Here is a 13882-nt window from a genome sequence, read left to right as displayed (position 1 = left end):
ACTGGAGATAAACTTGCGTTTCCATCCCTCATGATGTGTTTACTTATGTTGATTATGTTTTACAGTCTTGGGGACGCACTGTAGTTAAATAAACAAAACATTCTCCGGCAGCGGGCTTAACCGCCGAACTGCAAGGGGCCGTTAGTGTTTCACCACGGTTAGAAAAAGTCAGTACCGTAACAGCGCTAGTAGCGCACCGTTTGTTGAGCGTAAAGCGCTCCCATTTCCCATTGAGAGCGGTTCATAAAGACGAATTTATTGGGCAAATGTTTTGCATAATCTATAAAGCAGGCAGATATCTGCCGTTGCAGGTTTGGTATCACCTCGCTAGGTTATAAGTAAGGTTTGTACACTTTCTCCACAATCATTCTGCAAGGAATCAATGTAGATGGGATTTTTATACGTTAAAGCTGCTGCTTGATGACTTTGTGACCACTTGAGTCCCTTTACAATCAAGTCTTGCATCACTGTAAATGAGCTCCTCCTCTGCAGACGGATAAGTAGGAAAAAGTATAAATTGTGGCAGAAGGGTGAGTGAAAAATGGAACAAACTTATGTGGCTTTGTACTGCTTACATTTATTTGTCAAGTGCTATTTATCAAGTATCTTTTCAATGTGGAGAAGATGTGTGTGTTTTCCTGTATCTATCATCATAGTTGCATCACTTTACACTTTCATCAAGCTCACTCTGGACAAAATGAAAGCCCACATTTTTGGTGCACACTAACTCTATAAACATGTAGGCCTTGGCATAGCAGAACAAGACGCTGGAATGTTCCTTCCAGTCACCGTCATCGTGAGTCGCATTATCCTCTTCTTCATTTTTCATTTCATTTCATGCTTTCTGTTGTGATCCGGTGACTCACGCACACACACGTTCCTGCTTTTGTTTTTTCTCCTCTGTTGCTTTCAGTTGACCTAGCTCCAGACAAAAGGGAAGAAGAGGAGAAATGGAATGATTGCGTAAATGGATGGTTATTTTCAGATAGAAAAGAAACAAGGAAAGCACAATTGAGGTGGGGAAGAGAAAGGAAGGGGGGGGAGAGCAGGGAAGAGGAGGCGTGGGTGAGGGGCAAGCGGATGAGACCGGAGGAGACAAGAGGAGCGGTTTGAGGCTGGAAAGAAAACAATAGAGAGGGAGGGAAAAGAAGGAGAGAAAGTACACTGATTCTGTGAATATTGGAGGGTTGCCACAATACATTTTTTTTACAATAGTGCTACCATTCTGTGTTTAATTCTTCCAGTCCTGCTTCGTCTACAAGTACTTCTGCTGCTATGTATCTGCCACTACTGGAGTCTAGCACTGTGCAGACTTCCAGTGACAGCTTTTGTTTGACTATTTTCCACATCCGTGCCTCCTCTCCTGCAGACTGAGATCACTTTGGAAGTACCCGTGCTGCTCATTACAGACGGAGCCCCTTCTATAAGAATGTATTGCATATGCCTGTTCTGAGTGATGTGATGCAACATGCATGTAATGTGCTCTCCGTTTCTCTCACTCTCATACTTTTCTCTCTTATTTTGACCATTACTTTAATGGTATATTTCTTCAACACTCTATACTGTTACACCACTCTGTAACAGTTTTCTGCCGATATTTTCCAGCGACAAAAAGGTTTAATTCTGCCTAAATGCTCGATGATTCCCTGAAAAAGCTTGACGTAATGCTACGACATTAACTTGTCACATGTGTGCGTGCACTGCCTGCGCAAAGTTATCTACATATATAAATAATAAAGACTAAAAAGTTACAGAAACTCGAGCCAATGAATAGAAGTTAAACAACTTTCACAACTCTTAACTAGCTAACAGTTAGCTCACTTTCTTGCCATTTTATCGGACTTAACATCAAACATGCCAAAAATACACTTGCGGCCAAAGCCGCCACTAACAGAGTGTAACATAAACAAATATGCGAAACGAACTTACAAATTCGTGGATGCACACACGATAAAAAGAGTCAGTCAGCGATCACTGATGTCTCCGTTGTAGGTGCAGTGAACAAGTCCGGGCATGTCTCCCTCACTGTCGTGTTTCGGGGGGATGATGCATTCAGGTGCGCTCAGAAACGTGAGTGATCAGACATGTGACCTTTTGTACAACGTCTCTTCCGTCAAGCGTGGAGAAGGGGGCCATTACAGTAAGTGTAGGCGTGATATCAATTCCACTACAGGGGAGACAATCGCCGATTGGTTACAAAATATATATCGGATATCGGCAAGAAATTCAATATCGTGCATCCCTAGTATAGTTGTATTACGGTACTCATAAATATACACAAAGAAAGACACACACACACACACGTAAGCCCTCCCTCTATCAAATGAGTTTACCGTGGTCATAACCTTCACGGTGCTCATTATCATAGATTGCAGGCCTTTTCATAAACCTGAGAACACTGGTGACGGATTACTAACGGGACAGACACACACATATGCACACATGCACACACACACACTGTGTTGATCCGTAATGAGACCTTATTCCGGACACCCAACCCCAGCTGCCTGTAAATTACAGCCGCCACTCCGCCATACATACTTAATCAGCTAATGCTGTTTTATTCCTTATTATTAATTTGCTCCGGTTTCTGATTTATCTAAAGCGCTCTGCATCACACCAATATTTTGTCTCCTTTACAGTTCACAGAGGCGGAGAGGGAGAGAGAGTAGGCCGTGCGCTTATTCATGTACTTAGGGGATTGCATCTGTAATGAATGGACCGGCTGTTTAGGCATACATAACGCAGCCTACTACTCACCTTAATAATGTAAGCAGGTCGTAACTCCTGCTAACCCAAGGGTATATAAGGCATGCATACACAGACACACACACACACTTATTGACACTCCCAAACACACACAGCCTACCTTTATTAGCCGCTGACCTCCAAGTGTGCCAGGTCTTCTCATTGTCACGTTGCAGCTGCATTGGAATATGAATGTTTTATGATTGGGGGTGAAAGTCTTATGTGTATGGGAGACGCATAAGTTAGCCCATTTTATTAAATAGATAAAAAAAATATCTTGCTACTAAAATCAATTGGTTTAAAAGATTATATTTGATTTGTTTTAATATTTTAAAGGGGTGTGAATCTATCAATATCTCACAATTCAATTTGATTTCGATTCTTAATGTCATGATTCTCGGTTCACAATAAATGCCCTATTTGTTACAAACGGGTGCTTATTTCAGGATGTACTCCAGTCTGCTGTGTGCTAAGAAAACTACAGTGGAAAGTTATTATATGACATTAAAAATGTACACAGTAAAATGTGTTCAAGATTATGCAGCTTTTATATTTGATACAATAATGTAAATACACAGAGGCAAACCTAAAACAAAACAATCACACAATAATGCTCGACATCAGCTTGCGTGTGGGCAACTGCAGACTCACGTTCACAGCCGTGTGGCTTTCGTGCATCGCTATACGAGACTTGAGCTGCCAGGCGTCCGGGATGTAGTCAGCGGTGAATGTCACGAATGACTGGGTGGCTCGAGAGGTGTGCGCATCGCAGGTAAGAGCTACTCTGTGGACGTTGTTTCAGGGCTTCCCCCGTACATGCTGAGAGCTAGCTAACGTTAGCAGCACGACTGGCTAGCCAGGACCGACACACTGGCTGTGTTTGAAATGCCATACTATACTAGTAGTATGTATTGATTTCGCCAAAATGTAGTATGCAGCATGCAGACAAAAGCAAAATTTACAGTATGCCAAAAATACCCTGATGTCGTACTGATTCGGAAAATATCAAGTATGCATCGGACCAGTCTACCTCGCCGACGTCACAACGGCAGTTTAAATGGCAGACAAGAGCAGAAGGGTGCGCTATAGCAGCTAAAGGAGTAGCTTTTTGCTATTGGTGGGCTATTGTTTACTTCCTGCATTTACTGCAAAATAAATTTGAACAGCTCCGTACTAAATAACGCCGAACGTATGTAGTATATTGTATCCGATTTCGAACACAGCAACTCCTTGCTAGAACTGTGTACAACGGAAGCTGTAAATAGTGCACGGCAAATAATGCATGCAGCAGGTTTGTTGTGTGCAAAAACTGGCTGCTGGTGAAAATTTACTTAGTACAAAAAAACATTTATAAAAATTTAGTTTTGGAAGTTTCGATTCAGTATTGTAGAAATTAAGAATTGTGATTCTGACACGAATAGATTCTTTTCAGCACTCCTACTATTTTAAGATGTTCAAAAACAAGAATAGAAAATTAATAATAGTTTAGAGAGCTGAGTCAAGAATCAGGGAGAGTAAATAACGATAATATATGTGTTTAGCATTTGTTGTTTCCTGTTTTTTAAAGTGTTTTTTAATGGATGTTCACAAGGCAGACATGAAGGTAGCCAGTCTGTCTGCATCATGCATCTAATATTTACTCCACCAATGCACCAGCTCCTCTTTTGGAGCCTTTTTTGTTTGCATTTTTGTACTTTTTCTCTCCCCTATAACCTGCATTCACACAGTGGCTCACACACACACACATCGTTAACGCTAGCATATGCATAATTGAAACACACACACACAAGCTCATATTTAAAGCACACACAGCTCCCTCACAGGGCTCTGTGTTGACCTGTGAGTCATTGCTGTCAGCATTGATTTCCTTTTCCCAGAGTGACCCCTGTCACCACGGCGATAGAGTGGCCGATATTTCACCAGTACTGCCGGGTCTCACTCTTTCTCTAAAGCCCCCTGTCGTTCTCGAAGTCTATTTTCTCTCTGAACTTGCATCTCCCTCTTTATCTTTTTAACTCCGTGTCCAACCCTCTTGTCGTGGTCTGTATACACTCTCTTTTTTTAATAGTTACGTGGAATGAAAAAGCCGGCCCACCATCGCTGTTTACTTCCCTTTTGAGCTGGGTTTATTTGTATTTATGCTTAAGTCTTCCTTTTGAGTCGCTACAGTATGACTTGACCTCACAATAACATTGCTGACCCATATTTCCCTCCGGTCCTTCACAGAGCAGTGTTCAGTCAGAAAGGGAGACAGAGGGAGACAGGTAGACGGCGTAAAGGCAAGGGTTATACGAGTCCATGGAGTCGTTCTGTATCTGGAAATAAACAGCAGACTGTGTGTCCTTCTCTCACAGCAAGCGACTTCCTCTGCTACTATTGCATCAAATGTATTCTTTGGAAATCCCTAAAGAGGAAAGCCAAATTATTAAGTCATTAGAGTAATCATATTTCAAATTTCATCTTCGATTCTTTCTTCTGTATTTGATTCTGTCAGCTTTCTGATTAGATTTTGCTGATTTGTGCGCAGTTGGCCCTGTTTTGAAAATGAACAAAGCAGAAAGCAGAGCAGATTTTCTTCTTTCATGTGTTGTTCATACAGCTGCACACTATTCTTTTTATTTATTTCCCTTTTGTCCCATGATGCTATCATCATGTTGAGGTGGTCCTAAACAGGAACATTTCCAAGCAATTAGTCAGGGGCAGAACACGTCACACCTGTTCCTGTGTGCTGTCAAACTTCATCACAGTTCAGCACTTGACATTTTTTCCTTTATTGAATAAGGTCTAATTAATAAATAGAAGTCAAACATGTATTAGGGAGGAAATTGAACTTTCTCTGAACATGTCAGAGTTAGTTTTATTACAGAAAAGCCAAGCAATGTCGACTATTAGTACTTGTAAAGTTTGTGGTTAAAACAAAACAGTAAAAGAACCCAGATGCAGACTTACAAAAGATATATTTATTGAAACCAAAAGAAGAACAAAAAAAAAAGGCAAAACAAAAACCACCTGAAAATCCAACCAAAACGGGAGAAAACAAGAGTCCAGGTAATAAAATCCCAAAACACGGCAAAGAAATGGGGGAAGACGAAGACTAGGAGACAAGGTGATGAAGTAAAACAGGAAATGATCTAAACAGAAATACAAATGAAATACGTAACTAAACAAGACTAAATCACATTACAAGAACACAGAATAAAATACAAAACTAAACAATACTAACTCATAACAGTACTCTTTTAAAACTCAAGCTTAAAATTACACATATCCTCATATCCGCTCCAGATTAGGGCTGAAAATGACATTTTTTGTTCTAGATTAATCTATCTTTTATTTATTTATTTTACAGTTAATTGATTTATTTAGTGCACAAAATGTCAGAAAGTTGTAACACATGCTTTTACAATTTTCCAGAGCCAAAATCGCTTAAAATTGCTTATTTGGTCAAACCAACAGCTCAAACCTAAATACTTCTTTTATTACAAAAACAGGAAATCCTTATTTTTCAGAAGGTGGACCCAGCAAGAATTTTTGCTTGTAAAGTGGGACTGACCTGAATGCTACGAAGTTTCAGTCGATGCCGTGGTAAGAGACGGCAAAAATTAGTATTCAAATTTTCTTTTCCTTTTTAACTACAGACGTTAGGAGACGAGCAGATATGACACAGATCTTCATGTTTCTCATGCCCTACCTGGCTCAATGAGGTCGCTATCTGTCTATATTTCCACGCACACTTACTATGAAGTATAAACTACGTCTCCACATGCTGTGACTGACACGAGCAGGAGCTGTAACCAGCAATAAGTTCATCATAGTTCACAATAATACAGAACAGGGAGGACATAGACGTTTAATAACGTAGATCCGTGTTAATCAAGCGTATCTTTGTGTCTGTCACTGTTAACAGAGACTCAAGTCTGCTGTGTGGTTCATATATTTCACAGTTCAGGTGAACCAGGCTCCTTGTATATTGTATATAGCTGTAATTCATGAGAGTAGACGCTTCGAATGCAATCGAGTAATTGCTGCCGATCTATCTGGGACAGGCCTATTGTAAAGTCACCAAAAGATTAATTGATTATCAAAATATTTGCCGATTTATTTGATCAATTAATCAATTAATTGTTGCAGCTCAACTTCAGTCCCATGTGACTAAATAACCTGGATGTCATGTTGTATATCTTCCAGGTGTCGGAGGTGGATCTGAGGACGATGTTGCTGGAAGAGCTTGCTGGACCTGCGGCTCACATCCCACACAGGTACCAACAGGCAGACGAGCTGTATGCCGGAGATCCAACGATTATTCGTCGCACAGCTTCCCTTCTCATCAACAAGGCAAAAATTTCCCCAAGAAAAGTTTACTCTTGACTCATAAACGAACAACTTCTTTATGATAACTACATGAATCAACCGAACACACACACACACGCACACTCACAGGTCCCCCCGCCAGTGTAGAGAAAGGTAACACAGTTGGCCTCAGGGACTCTGTCTCTCCTCAGGGAAGTTGAGCTCCTTAGGGAGCTGCTGCAACACCACTGTCCCCATGGCAATATGCAAATCCCTATATGATATTTCCCACCATGCAGTGCTCCAAGGCCCCTAAAGACTTGTTCTGTTTCTACTCTCAATCTTTCTGGAAATAGAGATTTTTATTTTAAGTTTTTACACATTTTGATAAAAGTAATGAAAGAGGAATTTTGTGAATCTGAATCTCATACATGTAGCTATTGCAGGTTTCTCCATCATCAATTCAGACACCTGGACTCAGCAGTCCATGACTTAATACATCTGAAAGGAACAATATGTAACATATTTACTGGAATTGATCATAAAATGGCCATGATGTGTCATCAGAGATTAAGGAAACATGCTAAGTTGAAATACTTCTGCAACAACAATGCTGCCAGATATGAAACAAACTGGCGCACGGGACTCGTTGCTTGCCATTGTCAAAGTGCGTGTGTAGGTTGCGCTCGAGTAGGTTCAGCGTCCTCAAACCCGTGTGAGCTTCGTGTTGTACTAGAAGCGTAGCTCTGTTTGGGAAAAGCTGAGTGGGTGAGTGCGGGTGGCGGAGCAAGTGAGTGAGAGAGACAGGAAGTGAGTGTGCGCGCATGAGTTACGAGAGTTCTCGTAGGACTGTGTGTGTAATAAAGCCACATACTCAAGACTGAAGCCGCGCTCCCGTGTCTTGCTTCCTGCTCGCTGCTGTAAAGTGACGGGAGTTAGCCCCAAAGCTAGCGGCAGCTTCGGCCTTGGGGCAGACCGATAAATCTCCCCTTTCCTGTCCTGACCACGGTCGGAACGCTGAAGCAGGAAAGGCTAACATTCGAATCTGGGGAGGAAGGGGCGGGGGGAGACGACGCTCTCAATATGATAGAACTTTCTTGCATAACATTGGAATCCATGGCCCTTAGTACTGCTTCGTCACACCAGCTCTTTGTAATAGATTCTGAAATACTACACCCTATATGTTGACCTTAAAATGTGAAGTGTAGCTACATAAATAAACAATTGATTCCTGAATGTAGGGATGATATTACAGCCAGTAGCTGTTTTTTTTTCAGAGGCTGTCATATGAAAACTAATACCACATCCAAATACAGTCTGAAGTAACCAGTCAGTATTTTGACAGCCGGCAGTGCAGCCAATTAAAGCACCCAGCCAAGCAGGAATCAGTGGTCTGGCACGATGTGGCACAATTGAGTTTGTGGCTTTACAGGGTTTCTTTGCCATCCCTGCGAAAGGCACTGAAGGGCGTGATGGATCCTCAGTCAGCGCTCTCGCTGTCAGAGACGCGGGGATTTGCATCACACCTTGAGCGTTTTAAATGGCTGCACATATAATAATAATAAAAAAAAAAAATGAAATAAATGAAATGAGTAAATCAGGTTTCATGAAATGAAATGACAGGCAGGTTGAAACAGCGGGTGAGTGTGTGTGTTTCTTGCCACCAGCGTCAACATTAAACACATCAGATTGAAGCCACCCTCCAGGGTAGCATCACTCAGCCAGGTGTGTGTGTGTGTAAATGTGTGTGTGCATGGTGAAACCTAAGTCTTTTATCTACTTTCCTCTGGTTTTTTGTTTATCTACAGATTTATTTATATATTTCTGCTGAGCACAGAACACGCACCCTCGCACACACAGACACACATTGATCTATCGATGTATTGATGTGTGAGTGGGTGTCAGGTTTTTTTTTTATTTTCCATCTCCTCCCCATTTTTTAATTATTTCCCTTAGTATAGTCTCCTGCAGAGTTTTTTACACTTGAGTTAACTTGAGTGCTGTTTTCCTTTGCCAAAAGCAGTCAAATGCTGGAAGTTAGTTAGGTAAAAAAAAAAGAAGCTTTGACAGAACATCCTGATTCTCATTTGGGAAAAGTAGGAACTTATCCTATTTCACATTCCGCCGGTATCCCTCAGTGTCGCTGCTCTAATTCAAAACTTTTCTTTGTTAACAAAAGATATTAAAGCGTAGGAAACTCGAGGTTCATTATTGTTACATTAATATTTTCCTCATGCTTGTTTTTCTTTCGTCCAGCTGTTTTTCTAAAAGTCTCCCGAGGCCTCCTTCACTGCGCAAGGACAGTGAGAGATTCACATTAGTTTCTCTTTCTCCCCTTCCTCTTTCTTTCTCTCCCTCCCTCCGTCTTTCTCCCACTTTTCTCTCAGGACGGGAGGAGGATATGTCTCTTTTTCTCCATATTGACTTTCCCAGGTCAGGCTCCTCTTCTCCTATTAGGCCAAGCTAACTGATCAATATGCCCGCCTGGTGGGCTGCTGTGTGGACATGCAGACAGGCATACACAGCGGGCCGTGCCCCGGCCAAGTGCCATGCTCATTAACGCACACTTACACACACAAGGAGCAGGACATATAAAACATACATTGCACTTCTTGAAAAAATAGTTGCATATATTTCACTTCCAGTGGAAACACTTTCTGTAATACGAATCAAATCTTAAAACAACTAATACCATGACTAAATCAATCAATCAATCATGTCTATAAATCCTTCTCCTTTTGGATGCTCGTCAAAACCAAATGTCAAATATGGAGATGCATCAAACTCCTCCTCTCCTCTCCAATCTTCTCCTCCCCTACTGTTTCCCAGCTGGTGAGTTGTGACATCTGCAGTGCTGCGACATGGATAAGCAGCTGCCAGAGACGATGGGAGGGAGGGAGGGAGGGAAGAGGGGCAGGATGGAGAGCCATGGAAGACAATGCAAGGGAGGGGCTGGGTGAGGGGCGATGACAACCAGCAACAGTTAGGTGTAGAGCAGGGGGAGACAGGGCTTGTGTGCATGTGCGTAAATGTGTACGTATGCATGTCTATGTGTGTTTCTGTGAATGTGACGTGTGTGTGTGCATGGCAGCGTGCCAGGCGGTGCCATCTGGCAGCTTGACAGAGCTCTTCTCATTAACAGGGAGGTTAATTGCTGTGGCAGCACCCAGGCTGTGTCAAACATCACCCTGGGGACTCGGGAGGCAACAGACGATCTACATGTTTGTGTGCGCACACGCACAAACGGGTGTGTGATTGTGTGTTTAAGCATAAAATGTAGCACTTGAAAGCCCGAAAGTCTTCTCAAAAAGAACCTGAGTTTGTAAGCGCTGCTATTTGAAGAGGGCAGCAAAGGGGACCTGTGCCCTACGTGTGTGTGTGTGCGTGAGTGAATGTGTGTGTGTTTGTATGCCAGGCTACATGCATGTTTATATTATTCTTATGAATTATGTCTTGTTGCTGTAATGATGTAGAAAGAATTGGGTTTACAGAGCCAATGCCTATAGCCCTGAGGGCAAACACACACGCAAACACACACACACACACATACACATACAGGGCAGGGGGGGAAGGGGTGGCAATTTGCATGTTATTACTGCATATTCATGACTAATTTTGTTAGCCTTGCCTAATAGGCCTGAGTGACAGCTTGAGATATTGAGAGCCTGCTTTAATATCACACACACTCACGGTGACGCACACACACACTCCTCAGTCACATTCGCTCGCCCCTCTCTCTCCGTCCACACAGTAATCATAACAACACTTATGGCTCTAAATAGGAATTCCCTGTTCATCTGTTGGTTTGACATCGTGTCATTTGTTTAGCACAACTAGTGTATCATATATAACAATATGGTAAATCATGTAGACCCATTTTTTTCATGCATAATCAGGACCTCATTTGCACACGTGCACGCACGCACACACATGTTAAATGGCATGGCATGACTTTTTGCAGATGATAATGTTTTGCATGTTTTCCTTTTTATTTCCCAAAATAGCAAAAAATAAAATGCAGCTTTTAGCTGCAGAATTTAATTCAGTTTCATCCATTCAGGTTGCAGAAAAAAGAACCTTAAGTGCCATAACGTAATACAAACTGCTTATTTTAATCTTCAGTTCAAAAAAATTTGTTTACTACATATGACCTTTCAAAAAATGATGTTCCTTATCTGGGCTCTAGAGGGTTTTCTTTATGCACACACACACACACACACACATACACACGGCACTCTAAACGCACCACCCCACTGTGCAGGTGAAAATAGGGATGAAATTGGCTGCAGTTACTATTCATTCAAAACCCTCTTTCGATTTTCAACTTGTTCCTATTTCAAACCATTCGTCTCCAAAGAATGTCTCCTACATTTCGGGTGATTTAAGTATTTCTCCCTCGAACTGACGAGGAAATAAGTTTTGAAAAATGCTAATAAATATACCAACCTTTTTTCCCTCCGTCTAAAAGGCCCTCAAAAAGTAGGAAAAAGTTTAAATTTGTGCTCATCTTTAGGGAAGGATTGTCTTTGTCTACACATTTATATAGTTAGAAAGACTCACTCTTGTGCATGACTGGAATTTCAGTTTTTGTACTTCCCTTTTAAAACTGATTTTCTTGGTGAAACGCTCAGCAAAGTAATAATTCATAAGAAAGGAACGCTGTAGTTAGAATTGAATTAGCAGCACAGAAACACACAGACTCCCCTATTCTCTTCTAGAGACAGAAACTAACAGACTATAATCTAAAGTCAGTTTTTTTTACTCTCTCCTCTGTGGCTTTTACTCCATTTGAGTGAGAAGTTGTTTTTTTTCCTGAAGTGAAAGATTTAACTCTCAGCGCTCTCGATCCACTCACATGTCACTTTTGTCAAATCTTGCCTTTCCTTCCCTGCTTGGTGCGAACGTGTAGACACGCTTGATCAAATGTGAGTTTAACATTTTTAATCTGCGCAAAGTTTCATCAGAATAACTCATCTCACGAGGCTGGTAAATATGAAACTGTGTGTGTGTGTGTGTGTGTTTGTACGTGCCTGCGTCTGTGAAGAGTAAGGCACAGTACTGTCTGATCTGTTTTTTTCCTTTTTTTTCCCCTCTTCCATCTTGGGTGTGTGACAGCTGTCACTGGTGACTCAGAAAGGTGTCTGGGCAGAGTTAACGTATTTTCACCGCTGGGAAACACACACACACACACACACACGCACACACACACACACACACACACACACACAACCTCATATCAGCTCCAGTTTCTGTCACATAGCACAATTTTCACCAGGCTCAGCAACTCTTTACTGCTTTTGAATTAGATTTTTTTATGAATCACGTATTACTTTTTACACACACTAAATGCAGTTCACACAGTTATTTTTTCCTTATTTATTTTGGAAAGCTTTACATTAATAATTAAACCATCTTAATGAACCATCATCGCATCAACACGTGTTATTTTCTGTCATTTTTAATACTGTCAACGCGTGGAAAAAAAGGCCTCTTGTGCTGTATTTACAGCTTTCATGTAGTAAGTATTTACCATAAATAGATCATATGATGATAATCATGCTTTCTAAATAAAGCACCAGTGAATATATCATTTAATTAGACAGCATGATGATGATGGCGCTACACCGTATTTTTCGGTATGCCGGTATGGTTTCACGCAAAGGTGTTGATTTCTACTATTCCTTCAACAATGGTATTTCATTTTTTTGTTGTTAAAAATAATAATTTAATGTCACACTGTAATTGTAATGCAAGTTAATAAATAATGTTACGAGAAAGGCATTTCTGAAAACCCACATCCCCTCTCCCGTTCTCACTGCTCCGAGTGCGCCTGCGTGTGTGTGTGCGTGTTTTCTCCTCAAGAGCGAAAAGCTACGAGCGCCTTGTAAGAGCCAACAAGCGAAGATGGAAGAAGTAAATGAGAACCCCAATGCTGAGACTGCACAGGCAGAAATACAACATATATGTGAAACAAGCATACATTTACGTACAATCATGACGCACAGACGGACAGACAGAATTTATGCAAACGCTAACTTAAAGAAAATACTTTTTTGCAGCTGTTTAAAACTGACTAACGATTCGGCAGAGCTGACGTTTTCAGGAAGACTGTTCCAGAGTTTAGGGGCTGCAACTTCAAATGCACGATCACCTCTGGATTTGAAATGTGATCACGGAACTGATAAAAGTTTAACAGAGCAAAGACTTTGCGTCGAAGAAAAATGCCACTTCGATCATCATTTGGACTTGGTTTGGATTCAAAGAGAGCGACACTGACCAGGCCAAATTTATGCTTTTATTTAACAATGTAAAAACGGCAGTTAAATATGAAGTGATGCTTTTGATACAGCATTTTTGTTCCTGTTTTGATTACATTTTGTTTTAGTCATAACTGATATAGTCGCTGTCTGTTTGTCATACACTTGTACCGTGAAAACAACGTGCCCAGAACTAACGTCAGGTAAGTCATGTAAGAAATTTGTGTCCTAATTTCCCCTGTCTTTTCTGCCATAGATCTGGTTCCGTGGTCCGGATGCAATCTGAGGTAGAAGATTTAAAAGTCCAGTTGCAAACTAAGAACACAATCATCTCTGATCTTGAGAGGGAGCGCAGAGAGAGTTTACAGCAAAAGCAAAAGGTAATCATACCTCAGACATGTCCACAAGATATTCTGTACAGTGTTTAAATTCTCATTTAAGATCCTTTTCTGTGTTTCTCATATTAAATTGAACACAGTATATTGCATACACCTACACATACTTGTACTGTACTTTTTTCTGGTGTTTTTACATGCGTCTGTTCTTCCTAAAATAAGAACGCCTGCAATGTAAACAGAGAGATCGAG

The 13882-nt window shown here is 41.2% G+C and overlaps 1 protein-coding gene across 1 annotated transcript in view; it reads left to right on the top strand.

Moving 5' to 3' along the window:
* Positions 1-13882, top strand: part of LOC138596230 (myosin heavy chain, skeletal muscle-like) — a 111205-nt gene that overhangs the window by 12985 nt on the left and 84338 nt on the right. Inside the window, exons 3-5 of the mRNA XM_069667853.1 lie at positions 6937-7007; positions 9319-9341; positions 13587-13668. Coding sequence (XP_069523954.1) covers positions 6937-7007; positions 9319-9341; positions 13587-13668 — 176 coding nt within the window. The remainder of the gene's footprint in view (positions 1-6936; positions 7008-9318; positions 9342-13586; positions 13669-13882) is intronic.

This window comes from Semicossyphus pulcher, unplaced genomic scaffold (genome assembly GCF_022749685.1).
Source record: "Semicossyphus pulcher isolate SPU_LCO1_2020_fin unplaced genomic scaffold, fSemPul1.0.p SCAF_18, whole genome shotgun sequence".
Taxonomy (NCBI): Eukaryota; Metazoa; Chordata; class Actinopteri; order Labriformes; family Labridae; genus Semicossyphus; species Semicossyphus pulcher.
Note: the sequence above shows the minus strand (reverse complement) of the source record. Positions and strands in the feature narration are given on the sequence as shown.